This window comes from Lontra canadensis, unplaced genomic scaffold, assembly GCF_010015895.1.
Source record: "Lontra canadensis isolate GAN:19392208 unplaced genomic scaffold, GSC_riverotter_1.0 scaffold60, whole genome shotgun sequence".
Classification (NCBI taxonomy): Eukaryota; Metazoa; Chordata; class Mammalia; order Carnivora; family Mustelidae; genus Lontra; species Lontra canadensis.
Window position 1 is genome coordinate 2,593,919 of NW_022631054.1, and position 16,933 is coordinate 2,610,851.

At 45.8% G+C, this 16,933-nt stretch overlaps 1 protein-coding gene across 3 annotated transcripts; it reads left to right on the forward strand.

The window, feature by feature from the left end:
- GJA4 (gap junction protein alpha 4) lies at window positions 1-2,743 on the forward strand. Of its 3 annotated transcripts, none has more exons than XM_032877171.1 (2): window positions 1-77; window positions 1,214-2,743. In XM_032877171.1, the coding sequence occupies exon 2, from the start codon at window positions 1,231-1,233 to the stop codon at window positions 2,230-2,232; it is 1,002 nt and encodes a 333-aa protein (XP_032733062.1). In that variant the 5' UTR covers window positions 1-77; window positions 1,214-1,230; the 3' UTR covers window positions 2,233-2,743. The 3 variants fall into 3 exon arrangements, with proteins under 3 accessions (XP_032733062.1, XP_032733064.1, XP_032733063.1); XM_032877173.1 differs by lacking the exon at window positions 1-77 and adding an exon at window positions 204-321; XM_032877172.1 differs by lacking the exon at window positions 1-77 and adding an exon at window positions 656-869.
- The last annotated feature ends 14,190 nt before the right edge of the window (window positions 2,744-16,933 follow it).

A 16,933-nucleotide genomic window follows, 5' to 3' on the forward strand; every position in this document is an offset into this window, starting at 1 on the left:
TCCAGCAGGGCTCCCGCGGGCGCCGCTCCGCCGTCGGCTTCCCCGCTGCCACTGGGCCGCCCGCAGGCAGGCAGGCGGTGAGTGGGGCTGGGGTGGGGCCCGGGGCGCCACCTGCCAGCGAGCGGGGGACACGTCCGCCACTGGCCAGGGGCTGAGGGGGGCTGCGGGGTCGGGGGGAGCCCCCACGGCCACCTGCGGCCAGGCTCTCTGCTAAGCCGTGTTCCAGCCTTCTTTCGCGGTGTTCTTAAAACCCTGAGAGGTGAGAGTATTTCCGTTTTACAGGCGGGAAGACTGAGCTGCCAAGGCTGACACTTACCCAAGGTTAGTTAGTAAGAGGGAGTGAGGACCTGGCTGGAAAGAGCTTTGCTCTGAGGAAGAAGGACCACCCCTGCACCCTTCCCTGCATTTCTTCCCCCCAAGTCTCCCCTCCCCTGCCCTCCCCTCCCCAACCTTCTGGGAACTTTGTGGCCTGCGCCTCCACTCTGCTATGACAATTCTTTTAAGAGTCTAGAATTTGGCACCATCAGCTTGGGGCCGGTAAGGGGTGGGGGGAGGGATGGAGAAAGAGGGTAAGCTCAGTGCCCACACTGAAGGGGCAGATGGTCGCTATTGCTGACAGGTGGAGCTGTTACAGGGTGCTGCCTTTAGCATCTAACCCCCCCTCCCACTGGCTCCCCCACCACAAGCTCAAAGGTTAGAGTGAGGGCAGCTGGGTGAGCTACAATGGACAGGAGAGTGGGGACCGAGGCTTTGGGCCCCCTGAGAAGCTGAAGATAGCACTGCCACCACCCCCACAATCTGGGGACACACTGTCACTGCCTGTCACTGGCAAAAGGAAGGAGGGGCATAGCACAGCTGTGTGACCTTAGGTAAGTTCCTCAAATTCTCTGTTCCCATTAGCTCAGGAGCCTCAGCTGGATCCAAATCTTGAGCTGTGTCATCCTGGGACTCTGGCTGGGAACAAGAGGGCATAGATGTATGACAAGACAAGGACCCTAGCATATTTTGTCAGAGCTTAGTAGCCCTCATCCAAAGATCAGCCTTCATCAGTCCTGACCGCCCTGCTGGGTGTGAGCCCCCAGACCAGTCCCTTCCCATCCTTGAGCTTCAGTGTCCCTATAGGCACAATGGGCACAGCCACCCTCCCTGCAGATTTGTTGCTCATTTGACTGGGGTGGATGCCATGCTGACAGTGTCCTCTGTCTCCCTGCAGACGGAGGCCGGGGAGCCATGGGCGACTGGGGCTTCCTTGAGAAGCTGTTGGACCAGGTCCAGGAGCACTCCACCGTGGTGGGCAAGATCTGGCTGACGGTGCTTTTCATCTTCCGCATCCTCATCCTGGGCCTGGCTGGTGAGTCGGTGTGGGGCGACGAGCAGTCCGATTTCGAGTGTAACACGGCCCAGCCGGGCTGCACCAACGTCTGCTATGACCAGGCCTTCCCCATCTCCCACATTCGCTACTGGGTGCTGCAGTTTCTCTTCGTCAGCACGCCCACCCTGGTCTACCTGGGCCACGTCATTTACCTGTCCCGGCGTGAGGAGCGGCTGCGGCAGAAGGAGGGGGAGCTACGGGCGCTGCCGGCCAAGGACCCACGCGTGGAGCGGGCACTGGCGGCCATAGAGCGCCAGATGGCCAAGATCTCGGTGGCGGAGGACGGTCGTCTGCGGATCCGAGGGGCGCTCATGGGCACCTACGTGGCCAGCGTGCTCTGCAAAAGCGTGCTGGAGGCAGGCTTCCTGTATGGCCAGTGGCGTCTCTACGGCTGGACCATGAAGCCTGTGTTCGTGTGCCAGCGCGCACCCTGCCCCTACCTCGTAGACTGCTTCGTCTCTCGGCCCACGGAGAAGACCATCTTCATCATCTTCATGCTGGTGGTCGGACTCATCTCCCTGGTCCTCAACGTGCTGGAGCTGGCTCACCTGCTGTGCCGCTGCCTCAGCCGGGAGATGAGGTCACCGCGGGGCCAGGACACCCCCCCAACTCAGCGGAACTCCTCGGAGCCCTACGCTGACCAGGTCTTCTTCTACCTCCCTGTGGGCGATGGACCCTCGTCCCCGCCATGCCCCACCTACAATGGGCTCTCATCCAGTGAGCAGAACTGGGCCAACCTGACTACAGAGGAGAGGCTGGCTTCTTCCAGGGCCCCCCTCTTCCTGGACCCACCCCCTGAGAGTGGCCAGAAATCCCCCAGTCGCCCCAACAGCTCTGCTTCCAAGAAGCAGTATGTGTAGGGACCTGGGGCTCCTGTTACCCAGCAGAGGGGCCCCAGAAAATGTGGCTGCCTTGGAGACCCCCTCCAGGAAGACTGCAGGGATGAGGGGGGCAGTGGAAGCCAGTGCTTGCTGGCCAGGCAGCCTCATTGCAGCCTGTTTTTGAACATCTGGGGCCTTCCTGGTGAGCAGAGGGCACCGTGGTTTCCCCTCCAGAATGTGACTTTGCCCCAGGCATGGACCAAGCCAGCTTGGGGTGCTCTTGGCCAAGGCTGTTGTGGCATCTCTGGACTTTTTCATCTGGTTCAGAGCAAGCCTGGAGCCAGTGTCACCCCACCCTCGTGGGAGATGCCCCTCTGCCCACATGTCCCTCACAGGAGAAGGCTGGTCAAGGCTGCTGGGTCGGCCTTGATCACACGCACGGAGCCTGTGCTGGGTCTGGCCCTGTCCAGGGGACTGGTGTCTTGTTCTCATCACTCCTTCCTAGTTCCACTGTTTATGCTTCTAAAATAAACAAGACTTGATCACAGGCTAGGTGTGTACTGATGCTGTTGTGATGTGCCTCCAAGGGTTGGGGGGCAGTTGCTTTGCCCATCTTCCCTTTCTTTGGAGTCCTGTGTGATCTTTGACCTCCACAACCCCAACTCCACCCGTACCTTAAACCCTCACACCACTATATCCTGCCTCTCAGCAGCCCTGAGTCCGAAACACTCAATTTTTGAAATGCCTCTGACATGGTTCTCCTCTCTCCATTCCCACTACATAGCCCCCCACGTGCCCTGTGGCCATCCAGTGCCCCGGCCACACTGTGAGCAGTGCACCTCCTTACCAGACACCCTGCTACCCAAGCATGCCTGCCAGCCATGCTCTTTACAGTCCAGCTCCAGTGGGCCCCGCACTCTATCCCTCCTCATCCTGGGCCCCTGGGTATTTGGGGAGGCAGGCTTAGATCACTTGCCCCTTCCTACCTTGGCCCTTTCTAAACTGCCCACCAGAAAGAGCAACCTCGGGGCCTGAATCATGTCTCTTCCCCATGCACTGAAAACTCAGTAAGAACAGAGAAGTGGAAGAAACTGTGAAGGGACCAGATCTTGCCTGAGTCACATTTGCAGAAAAGGAAACAGTGGAACTGGATCTTGACAGGTGCATTGGAGTTCACTGGGAAGGTGAAGAAAACACGGAGTATTAGAGCAGAGAACATTGTTTCTGCAAAAGCATGGAGAAGAGGGATGGTCAGGGGCTTCAGAGGGTGCTTATGGCTTGATGAGCCATCCAGGATGTGGGAGGTGTGGCTGGGGATGAGCCCAGTGTTGGCAGACTTGACCTTTCATGGAAGGTGACATGGGTGGGAGAGAACACTTAGATAGTGGCCTTCAGAAGCAAGCTGGTTGTCCTTCCCTGCCCAGGGAGATCTGGGGCTGGGGTTGGAAGGGGGGACTGGGTCCATCTCAAGGGGCCACGTGTCTCTCCTTGAGAGCCTTTGAAGCAGGTTGGCAACTTGTCTCCACTTCCATCAAGATAGGTCTCCAAAACACCAGTCCTGCACCCCTCACCCCAAAACTAACTCACACACCATTTACCTGTCAAGTCTGAATGCTCAGCCTGGAAAGTTACAGCCCTATAACTCCTCCAGCTCTGGTCCCTCTTGTTCCCAGAAATCTAATAGACCATCCTCCTCATGGTTCCCCAGACTCATCTGGGTGTGCTCCCACATTGGTCCTTTGCCAGTCCAGAGCACTCCTTCCCCCCACTTCCAAGCCTCACCGGTCCTTTAAACACTACACCACACTGGAAAAGCAGTACCTGGTTACAGAGAGAAAGATGAGTGTTGACATCAGAGGGTCCTCAATGTCCATGCTGCTTCTGACATGTACAAAGCCATGCCGTCTTAAGTCAGTCATTTCACTTCTTTGAGTCTGTTCTATCCTCTATAATATGCAGATAACATTACCTGCCTCACAAGGAACAAGACATAAAAACAAGAGGAAGCACAATCTTGTCCTTGGCTCCTAGTAGCCATGCAATAAAATTCAGCTCAGCCTCCAGCAAGGCTATCACAGGTCCTTCTGCCTCAGGGAAGCCCTCCTTGATTTCTCCAGCCAGTCCTCAGTGATGATCTCTACCTCAGGAAATTGAACCACTGCTTAGTATGAGTCCATTCCATCTCCCCAGTGAGTCTCTAAGGATCACTGGGGGGTCGCTTTTATTCCCCGTGGGCCTAGCCCATCATTCACTATGAAATGAGGGACCGAGTTAGACTTGGCAGAAAGCAAGCTGTTTGTGCATAAGAAGGGCACAATCCAAGAGGCTGAGGTCCTCTTCCAAGGGATTCTCCCTGAGCCAGGGTGAGAGGGCAGATCTGTGGGTTAGAGGATAGTCTCTTAGAGCCATTCCAACCTGAAGGTTGTAGAAGCCTGTGCTTACCATAGGTATTCCCTACCCATCCTAGTTTGGAAGGGTGAAAGAGGAAAGTTTTAGATGAGTGAGGAGGGTATCCTTCCCTTCCCTCAAAGTTCATCCATTCTGAGCTTGGACTGGTGTCCGGGGTCAGGCCAGGGACTTGGTTTTTGGGCAAGAACTGGAGTTGGGTCCTAGGCTGTTGGCCAACAAACACGAAGGCAAATGGGCTGTGGTTTAAGAATGAGAATACTCGGGGCGCCTGGGTGGCTCAGTGGGTTAAAGCCTCTGCCTTCAGCTCGGGTCATGATCCCAGCATCCTGGGATCAAGCCCTGCAACAGGCTCTCTGCTCAGCTGGGAGCCTGCTTCCCTTCCTCTCTCTTTGCCTGCCTCTCTGCCTACTTGTGATATCTGTCTGTCAAATAAATAAATAAAATCTTAAAAAAAAAAAAAAGAATGAGAAAACTGTGGTGGGATGGGAATGGGGCCACACAGAGGCGGTGGGGGCAGAGCAGTAGGGGGAAGACTTATAGATGAAGGATGGCCACAAGCTCCAACCCACCTTACTCTTTTCCTAGTGCTTTTGTAACAAAGCACCACAGACTGGGTGGCTTCAACAGAAACCTATTCTCTCAGAGTCCTGGAGGCTGGGAGTCTGAGATCAGGCTGTTGGCAGGGTCAGTTCCTTCTGGGGACTGTGCGGCAGAGTCTGTTCCAGGCCTCTCTCTCCCAGCTTCTGTGAGTTGCCGGCCATCTTTGATATTCCTTGGCATCACCTCCATCTCCGCCTTCGTCTTCATGTGGCATTCTCCCTCTGTGTGTATCCGTCTCTGTGTCCACATTTTTTCATAAGGACATCAGCCATATTGGATTTTAAGGCCATTCTAATGACTTCATTTTAACTTGATGACCTCTGTAAAGACCCTATTTCCAAATAAGGTCACATTCTGAGGTACTAGAGGTGAGGACTTCAGCATACCTCTTTGGAGGGGGAGGGCATAACCCACACTGCCACCCCACCACCCCCACCTCACCTCTAAGCACTAGTGGGGGCGAGGCCAAGGAGAATGTTAAGTATGTACTGGACTCAGGCGTCTCCTTGTTGACGTGGGCCTAGATTGAACCCAGCACATTCCACCTCGCTCCTTCCTCCCACCTGCCTATTCCTCACCACCACCAAAATCTTAGATGGTAACAGGCAGTTCTCAGTCACAGAAAGAGTCATGGGAGGCTTGACTCCTGCCTCCCATTCCTCACACTGACTTGACTCTGGTCCTTTTCCTTTTCTGGGCCTCAGTTCCCCCTGCAACTGTGAAATGAAAGGGTTAAATGAGAAACAGGTATGTGGCAATTAGTTATGAGGAGCCTTGCAAGGAAGTAACCTGTGACTAATCACTGGTCTAAAGCTCATGAGTGATGGGCTATTTTCATCAATCAGAACGGATTCCAGATTGTTCCTATAATAAGATCAGTTCCAGTCACTTGAATTCACATTGCCTTCCTGAGTAGGAAAGAAAGGGACGGGGTTATGCAGAGTGCACTGGGAATTTTGCATAACCCAAGGTCATCTTATCTATGACCCCGGGGGAGCATGTGAACGTCATGTGTCGCACAGAAACAGAGCTGTCGGGCTGGGTGATGTCAAACCTCTTCCCAGCCTAACATGCTGGTTCTGCTGTGCTTGTTCCCTGGCCTCTGGGGTGCTGACCTCATGATTCTACTACCAGCCCCCAGTGACTCTGCTGAGGAACCTTTATTTCCTTTTTACACTAGCCTCAGCATGACCACTGACATTTATAGAAAGGGATCTCTACCACGGATTGTTAGAACTTCTTTTTCCACCTTACAACTTCCCCCACCAGCCCTGGTTCTGACCCCAAGCGTCACACAAGGCTCAACCATTCTGTCCTTCCCAGGCAAGCACAGTAGCCACAAGCAGATAGCCACCAAGCTGGTGCACATTCTGTTCTTCTCCTATTCTTCCAGCTGACTCTGATTTCCAGAAGTCTCTGGCCCATCAGCAATCTGTCTACTTTCCTCTTAACGTGTGCCTCACTCCCCTGGGTGCTAGACATGAGAGTCAAAGTGGTCAGGATCCAGATTATCACCTCCCTTGACTCAAAACTTCTACCTCTATTAATGCAACATAGGATTATATTAACTTTTCTATTTTCTTCTCTTTTCCATATCTAGAAAATTTTTTCGGATTATAAAGATCATCCATGATCATTGTAGAAAATGAGATCTCACCCATGCAGGCATAATAACTATTAATATTCAGAAATAATTCCTTCTGGGCTCTTCCATGAATATTTTTAAATGAAATCTGAATGAAGGTGTACCTACAGTTCTGTATTCTATTTTCATTTTACATAAATCATAGGCCTTTTCTCCATGTCATCAAGTTGGAAACACTACTTAATGGCTTTATCATTATCTACTTAACCATAACCCTGATATTGGATTTTTAGATTGTTTGCAATTAATTATCCTCTATTATAAATTGTATTGTGATGTAGACGCCTGCACATAAGTGTTTTCCAAATTGCCTATTTCCTTTAAAGAAAGACATTCCAAGAAGTGAAATTACTGGGTCAAAGGTACGGCATTTTTTCATTTTAAAAAGTTAGGGGCTTTTTTCTGATTGTGGAAGTAATTCACTATGGGTGATTCAGAAACGCAGAAACGCACAAGCAAATCCTAAGAAGGAAAGGCACCAGCCACCTCTGAGCGTGGGGGAGAAGAAGGTGAAGCTGAAAACAGGAGCCCTGACTCAAGGCACAGGGACTGAGGAACCCTCTACCCCCACCCTTGGGCAGTTGGAAGCCTGTTCTCAGGGGACTACAAAGCAGAGATGGAGAGGGAGACACCATGCAGAGTGCAGGGTGGGAGCAGCATAAAGAACACAGGGGAGGGGCGCCTGGGTGGCTCAGTGGGTTAAGCCTTTGCCTTCGGCTCAGGTCATGGTCCTGGGGTCCTGGGATCGAGCCCTGCGTCGGGCTCTCTGCTCTGCAGGGAGCCTGCTTCCCTTCCTCTCTCTCTGCCTGCCTCTCTGCCTACTTGTGATCTCTCTCTGTCAAATAAATAAATAAAAATCTTTATTAAAAAAAAAAAAAAGAACACAGGGGAGGGGATTGGGGCGCCTGAGTGGCTCAGTCATTAAGTGTCTGCCTTCAGCTCAGGTCATGATCCCAGGGTCCTGGAATTGAGCCCCACATTGGGCTCCCTGCTCAGCAGGGAGTCTGTTTCTCCCTCTCCCACACCCCCTGTTTGTGTTCCTGCTCTCGCTGTCTCTCTCTCTCTGTCACATAAATAAATAAAATATTTAAAAAAAAAAAAAAGAACACAGGGGAATTGAATGAAAGTTTACCTACTAAATGGTGAGACCCTCCCCCACAGCTGGTTCCCAGAACGCTGGTTCTAGATGAGGCTATAAAAAGAGAATCTGATCTGCTGGCTAGGATGTAGAGAAAGGGGAACCCTCCTACACTGTTGGTGGGAATGCAAGCTGGTGCAACCACTCTGGAAAACAGCATGGAGGTTCCTCAAAATGTTGAAAATAGAACTACCTTATGACCCAGCAGTTGCACTACTGGGTATTTACCCTAAAGATACAAACGTAGTGATCCGAAGGGGCACATGCACCCGAATGTTTATAGCAGCAATGTCTACAATAGCCAAACTATGGAAAGAACCTAGATGTCCATCAACAGATGAATGGATAAAGAAGATGTGGTATATATACACAATGGAATACTATGCAGCCATCAAAAGAAATGAACTCTTGCCATTTGCGACGACGTGGGTGAAACTAGAGGGTATCATGCTTAGCGAAATAAGTCAATCGGAGAAAGACAACTATCATATGATCTCCCTGATATGAGGGAGTAGAGAGGCAACGTGGGGGGTTAAGGGGGTAGGAGAAGAATAAATGAAAGAAGATGGGATTGGGAGGGAGACAAACCATAAGTGACTCTTAATCTCACAAAACAAATTGAGGGTTGCTGGGGGAAGGGGGGTTCGGAGAGGGGGATGGGGTTATGGACACTGGGGAGGGTATGTGCTATGGTGAGTGCTGTGAAGTGTGTAAACCTGGCGATTCACAGACCTGTACCCCTGGGGCTAAAAATACATTATATGTTTAAAAAAATAAAAAATAAACAAAAATAAATCTTTTAAAAAAAGAGAGAGAATCTGATCTAGACTGCAGGCGGTGGAAGGCTGCTATGGAGGAAGTGAGCCTCAGCACCCGAAAGGTGAGGAGGGAAGCTCAGGGAAGAGACGGGGAGAGCACCCCAGGCAGAGGGAACAACCCTCTCCAGACTCTAAAAGGCGGAGGCTTGATACATTATTCGTTGTTCAAGACTTTTTTCTATATGACCTACAAATTCCTCTCCAGAAAAAAAAATGATTTATATATTCAATAGTGTTGTACAAATGTGCCCATCTCAAGGCACCCGCACTTACATTATTAAAATTGTTTAATTCCTCAGTTATTTATTAATCAGAAAAAAATATATCACTTTTTAATACATAAGTCCTAATTACTGGTGAAGCTAGACATTTTTAACTACTTCTTTAGCACTTATGTTTCTTCCATGGATTTTCTTTGTCCATTCTTCTCTTGGGTTTTGGTGTTTTCTAATCAATTTGTTTAAGCTCTTTATAGAGAGAGGATATCAACTCTTTAGCAGGCATATTATAAAAAATTTCCTTAGTGTGTTATTTTTTCCTTTCTAATCTCTATGCAGTCAAATTTATCAATTTCTTTCTGTATAATGATTTCATGTTTATACGTTTCCCCCCTCTAGAATTATTTTTCAGCTTCTAATGTTTGACCTGTCCTGAACATAATAGGAGACAAATAAATAATTGTTGAATAAAATAATAAACAAATAAACTAACTTTAGCATACAAGGTGAGGTAATAGCTTTTCTCCCCCACTAACTAATGATTCCAACAGCACTTACTGAATGATCCTTCCCACACAAATTTATGATATCCATTTGGCCATACACTACATTTTTATACATAAAACAACCCATTTCTGGACTAAAATGCCATTCTATTGATTTATTGATTTACATGATACTAACACTCTTCGCATTAGTGTAGCTTTGTAACACATTCTAAAATCTGGTAGAATACCTTCTCCTTTGATTTTTTTACTTCTCTTCAGAATCCTGAAAGCCATGTATATATTCTCTAGGCAGGTGTTTGGAAGATCTGCTCAGTGGTATCTGACAGACCCATAAGAAAAGACATAGAGATGTGGCTGGCCAGTAAGCATTGCCAAAGGAAACAGTCCTCTCCGTGGCCTTGTGACGAAGACCAGTCAGAAAGGCCCACGCATTCACTCTGAGATCCCAGGTTACTGTGGTGACCCTTCCTTAATATGAGCACACAGCCAACGATGCCAAGCGTTCGAGGAAAGCATCTTATATGAAAGAGTCTGAAACAAATCACTGACCGCCCAGTCCAATGGACAATATATAGGTCCACACTACTGAAAATTTTCAGAACACCGAAGACAAAGAGATGAGCCTACAAATCTACAGAGAGAGTACAGAGTTCCATATGTGGTCTCAAGAATCAAAATAGCATCACACTTCTTTTTTTTAAGATTATTTATTTATTTATTTATTTGACAGAGAGAGAGAGAGAGATCACAAGTAGGCAGAGAGGCAGGCAGAGAAAGAAGGGGAAGCAGGCTCCCTGCTGAGCAGAGAGCCCAATGCGGGGCTCGATCCCAGGACTCTGAGATCATGACCTGAGCAGAAGGCAGAGGCTTAACCCACTGAGCCATCCAGGCGCCCTAAAATAGCATCACACTTTGCAACAATACTGGAAGCTATAGGACGATGGATGCCTTCAAAATTCTGAGGAAAGTGATTTTCAACCTGGAATTCCATACCCAGGTCAATGACTGATTTAGGTGGCCTATACACTCTGTAATTATTTCAATAGCATGATTCCTTGAAGGTTTGAACAAACTTGCTTTAAAGCCAGTTGGCATAACATAATAAAAAAATTTTTTCTTTAAAAAAGAAAATTCAGATTCTGTTCTGGGGGGAAAAAAATAAATAAAGCCAGTTGGACCTGATGCTTTTCTTTTTTTTACCTTCACTTATTGTCTTAATTCCAGTACAGTTAACAAAATGTGTACAATATAGTGATTCAACACTTCCATACATCACCCAGTACTCATCAGGATAAATACACTCCTTAATCTCCATCCCCTATTTCACCCATCCCCCATCCCCTCCCCTTTGGTAACCATCTGTTTGTTCTCTACAGTACAGTCTGTTTCTTGATTTGTCTTTCCCCCCTCTCTTTTTTTCTTTTGCTCATCTCTTTTCTTAAATTCCACATGTCAGTGAAGTCATATGGTATTTGTCTTTGACTGTCTTATTTTGCTTAGCATTATACCCTCTAGATCCATCTGTATAATTGCAAATAGCAAAATTTCATTCCTTTTATGGTTAAATAATATTCCATTGTATATTTATACCACTTCTTCTCCATCCATTTATCTGTCAATGGACACTTGGGCTATCTCTATAATTTGGCTATTGTAAATAATGCTGCAAGAAAAATAGAAGTGCACATATCCCTTTGAGTTAATGTTTTTGTACTTTTGGATAAATACCCATAGTGAAATTACTTGATCATAGGGTAGTTCTGTTTTTAACTTTTTGAGGAACCGCCATACTCTTTTCCACAGGGGCTGCACCAGTTTGCATTCCCACCCATAGGGCATGAGGGTTCCTTTTAATCCACATCCTCCCCAACACTTACGTCTTTTGACTTTGATTTGAGCCATCTTGACAGGTGTGAGGCAGCATCTCATTGTAATTTTGATCTGCATTTCCGTGATGTTAAGTGATGTTGAGCAGCTTTTCACGTATCTGTTGGCCATCTGTATGTTGTGGTTGGAGAAATGTCCATTCATGTCTTCTGCCCATTTTTAATTGGATCATTAGCTTTTTTGGTGTTGAGTTGTATAAATTCTTTATATATTTTGGATACAAACCCTTACCAGATACATTATTTGCAAATCTCTTCTCCTGTTCAGTAAGTTGCCTTTTAATGTTGTTGTTTCTTTTTCACTATGCAGAAGTTTTTCATTTTTATGCAGTCCCAATTGTTTATTTCTGTTTTTATTTGTCTTGCTCAGGAAACAAATCTAGAAAAATGTTGCTACAGCCGACGTCAGAGAAATTACTGCCTATGCACTCTTCTAGGATTTTTATGGTTTCAGGTCTCACATTTAGGTCTTTAACCTATTTTGAGTTTATTTTTGTGTAAGAAAATAGCCCCATTTCATTCATTTGCATGTAGCTGTCAGTTTCCCCAATACCATTTGTTGAAGAGACTGTCTTTTTCCCATTGGATATTCTTCGTTGCTATTCTCAATTACATGATTTAATTGATCATGTAATTGTGGGTTTATTTCTGGGTTTTCTATTCTGTTCCATTAATTTATGTGTCTATTTTTGTGCCAGGATCATACTGTTTTGATTATATTACTTTGCAATATAACTTGAAGTCTGGAATTGTGATAGCTCCAGCTTTGCTTTTTTTTTTTTTCCAAGATTACTTTGGCTATTTGGGGTCTTCTGTTGTTCCATACAAATTTTAGGATTGTTAGTTGAGGTTCTGTGAAAAACACTACTGTTATTTTGATAGAGAGTGCATGAAATCTGTAGATTGCTTTAGGTATTATAGACATTTTGAAAATACTTGTTCTTCCAATCCATGAGCATGGAATTTCTTTCCATTTCTTTGTGTTATCTTCAATTATTTCTCTCATCAATGTTTTATAGTTTTCAAAATACAGGTCTTTCACTTCTTTGGTATATTATTATTATTGTTGTAATCGTAAATGGGAGTGTTTTCTTAATTTCTCTTTCTACAGCTTCATTATTAATGTATAGAAATGCAACACATTTCTGAACATTGGTTTTGTATCTGTGACTGAATTTATTTATCAGTTCTAATAGATTTTTGGTGGTCTTTCAGGCTTCCTTTTTTTTTTTAAGATATTTTTCTTATGTATTTATTTGACAAAGAGAGAGTGAGAACAAGCAGGGGGAGCATCAGTGAGAGGGAGAAGCAGGCTCCCCACTGAGCAAGGAGCCTGATGTGGGGCTCAATCCCAGGACTCTGAGATCACAGATCAGCCAAAGACTGAGCCACCCATGTGCCCCCAGGTTTTCTATATATAGTCACGTCATCTGCAAATAGTGGAAGTTTTACTTCTTCTTTACCAGTTTAGATGACTTTTATTTCTTTTTTTTGTCTGATTGCTATGTCTAGGATTTTCAGTACTACGTTGAATGAAAGTGCTGAGAGTGGACATCCATGTCTTGTTGCTGTCTTTAGGGGAAAGATCCTCAGTTTTTCCCCATTGAATATGATGTTCGCTGTGGGTTTTTCATATATAGCCTTTATTATGTTGAGGTGTTTTCCCTCTAAACCTACTTTGTTGAGGATTTTTATCATGAATAGATATTACACTTTGTCAAATGCTTTTTCTGCATCTATTGAAATGACCGTATGGTTTTTATTCTTTCTCTTATTGATATGATATATCACATTGATTGATTTGCAAATATTGAACCATCCTTGAAGCCCAGGAATAAATCCCACTTGATAATGATGAATGATTATTTTTCACTGTATTGTGGGATTCATATTGCTAATATTTTGTTAAGGATTTTTGCATCTATGTTCATCAGAGATACTGGCCTTGTAGTTATATTTTTTGTGGTGTCTCTATCTGGTCTTGGTATTAAGGTGATCCTGGCCTCATAGAAGGAACTTGGAAGTTGTTTTTCCTCTTCTGTTTTTTGGAATAGTTTGAGAAGAATAAGTAACTCTTCTTTCAATGCCATTTTTATGCCATTCTTTAAATTGTTCTTACTGTCTACAGCAAATATTTGCCTACTCAGATTTCCTTCTTCACGAATCTTAGTACTTTATATTTTCCCACAAAAAAAGAAAAAAGAAAATGCTATTTGAATTAGGTGTTTGGACAGCCTTAGGTAATCACGCCATTGATTCTCACTTTGCTTACAATTCAACCAAAAGCCCTAAATAAATTGTTCCTTGGCTTCTTTGCGTGCCGTGTGGAGAGATTTTGTATCAGAGTTATACTAGTTTGGTGGGCTGCAACTAAGCTATTACTAAGCATGAGCTTATGCAGTTGGGAATTTGGGCAATAAAAGTGACACATCTGACATCTACAATAGCAAAATGCCATCATGTCTACTTCAGCCCATTATGCTAACTAACAAGAACCATCCTCTTAAATCTGGACTTTCATCCAGAGTATTAGCCACTCTTAGCTTTGATAAATCGGATTTATCCCTCATCTGGTAAGTCTGAGAGTTTAATACAATTAAGTGGCTTTCCCTGGTGGAGTCTACATTTATTCCTGGGTCTGTATGTTTAGGGTCTTTGTTAAGTGCAAAATACTATTTCTAAAAGACCATACCCCTTGCTCCACCCTACTGCATAGGAGGGAAGGCAGCACAGAACAGCAAAGTACACAGAAAACATGAGCGTGTGGGAGACCAGATTACCTAGGCCATGTCCTGGGCTTGGAGAGTCTCAATTAGCATAGCTGTGGCCCAGAGGATCTCTAAGAGCAGAAACAGAAAGTCAAGGGTTGGGGGATAGTGGATTCTTACAAGGGGAATGAGGGACACACGTGGAAAGTCAAATTCAGCACAGGACCCAAAAAGCTTCTCAAGACTAGATGCCCAGGCATTACATTAGGACTACAGGTTCACAGCCCAAACTTTAGCTATAGGAAAAAATCATTCTCAGCCTTACGGAAGTCAGTTCCTGCATAAAACAAAACGCAATATGGCAGGGAGCCCAGATAGCTTCCTGGGATTGGCTTGAGAGAGGCCCCCAAAGGAACTGAGAGATAACAGCAGGGTGTATCTGAGCCAGACCTAGAGTACCTGGAGTAGAGACAATGAGGGGACAAGCCTAGACTGAGAACACCAACCTAACAGTAACATCAGCAGAAGTTTGGACACTACTGCCAAGTGAGATTATACATACAATGTGCTTTAGCATGTCTCTGAAAAGCATTCAAAATTCACATCTTTGAAGCATACCATAATATTAATATATAATTATTTACAATCTAATAAGCAAGAGCCTCAAGAAGTAAAAGAGACCAGGCTTTTCAACTCCTGAAAGACTTTAAAAAAAGAAAACCAGAAAAAGGATTTCAGTAATCTGAGTTTCTAAGTCTCTTCCACTAGACCATAAGATCCCTGAGGGCCTGGACTACACATCTACAAAACCCACAAACAGGAAATTCCCACAAAAAGTATCCATTCTCTGAACAACAAAAAAAAAGGGTTCATTAAAGTTTATAGAATTTAATTGAACTGAACTCAGATTCTGACAAGGCACAGGAGGAACACTTTCAAAAGAATAAAGTCCATGAGTTTTTCTGCAATATATGAAGAAGTAGAGAGCAAGAGATTTACAACCAATTTAAGAGGAGAGAACTCCAAGATATTGCATGAAGGCAGGTAAGTGTCACAAAAGGAAAGGAGAGGAGAGGAGAGGAGAGGAGAGGAGAGGAGAGGAGAGGAGAAGAGAGGAGGGGAGGGGAGGAGAGGGGAGGAGAGGAAGCTACATTCCTGGAGCAGGGAGCAAAGGTAGAGGGAAATGGGTGGGGCAGAGACCCAGGCCGATAAGAGAAGTTCAGCTGCCTCTGAAGAGGCATCCAACCCCTTCCCAGTGGAGAGGGAGTCCTAGGAGAAAACTGATCTACCTCCCATCATGAAAGCTGAAGTGAGAAAACACCTTTTCCCTGGAACCTTGCAACAAGTGACCATGACTTAAGTTCAGTCAATCAAATGTTTCTGCCTAGCTCCCTCGTGGAAGTGCTGCCTAACAGGACAGGTAAAGATGAGCCCCGTGGTATGATGGTGTCTTAGTCAGTTTGGGGTGCTATAACAAAAATACAATACATTCGGTGGCTTAAACAATAATTGTTTATTTCTCACAGTTCTGGAGGCCAGGAAGTCAGAGGTCAGAGTGCCAGCCTACACTTTAATAATGATATGGGAACAAGAATAGGAGACAAGGCTTTGGGCCCACTTGTGGCAGAGTTGGAACTGAGACTAGAGATAAAGCCAGTAGTGTCTCTCTCAATCTCTCTCTCAGCCCTGGTGCAAGAAGTGGGGTGGGGGTGGGGAGGATTGTCTCCCTTGAGATTTAGTAACCATAAACCTGTTCTCACACATTTATGGAATTCAATTTCTGCTCTTTGTGACAGCCAGATATCCCAAGCTCAGAAATGAACATAATGAGTAATCTTTAGCCAATATGAGCCTTAGGTACCTGGAAGAAACTGAAAGAAAGTCACTGTTGAGGGATGTTTCCTCAAGCAAAGCCACAGGGAAATCCCACAGAAAAAGCACCACTATATATGAACACACAATCCAAAATTACAAAACACACAAGAAAATAATACACTATGAATTAGAGTAAGCAAAACAACATACAAAGGATTTGACCTCCCAGAAACTTCAAATCATTGGGCCATTGGATAGGGTCAGTAGATTGAATTGTGATAGATTGAATGAGTGGCCCCAGTACTTTATCCCTCCTTGCATCTACACCCTTGCAATGGCCTCATCAAAGGCAGAGTGTACTTTTACACCCTTTAACTTAGAACTTAAGTAGATGCCTTGTTTTGACCAACGGCTTGTGGAGGAAGTAACCATGGGTCAGTTCTCAGACTAAACCTCAGGAAGCCTCATGTATTTCTGTTTGTTCTTTTGTGCCTCTTCAATCATCATGAGAAGATCCTCCCCTTGGTGGCTGTTGCCCTTTCGGCCAGAGCCCTGAATAAACACTCCAGAAGCAGAGCTGCCCCAGCTGACGACAGTTCTGCAGTGAGAAATGGAGCCATGCCAGCCACCACAGTGTTAAGCAGAGGCTCCCTGTTGAGCCTAGCCTTGCTCTGCAGAGCTGTCCCAGCCAATCAACAGATGCATAAGAAGGCCACTAAGTTTTGGGGTGATAATTTACATGATACTGTTATGTAAATAGGTAAGTTATAGAAATAAATGTGTTTAAAATGACTAAGAAAAAAACGAAAAGAAATAAAAAGTGAGCAAAAAAAGATATTGTTAAGAAATTAAGGTCCAGGGGCGCCTGGGTGGCTCAGTGGGTTGAGCTCTGCCTTCAGCTCAGGTCATGATCTCAGGGTCCTGGGATTGAGCCCCGCATCGGGCTCCCCGCTCAGTGGGGAGTCTGCTTCTCCCTCCCTCTCTCTCTGCCTGC

Coding starts and splice junctions, on each gene's coding strand:
- GJA4 (XM_032877171.1), top strand. CDS start 1,231: ATGGGCGACTGGGGCTTCCTTGAGAAGCTGTTGGACCAGGTCCAGGAG.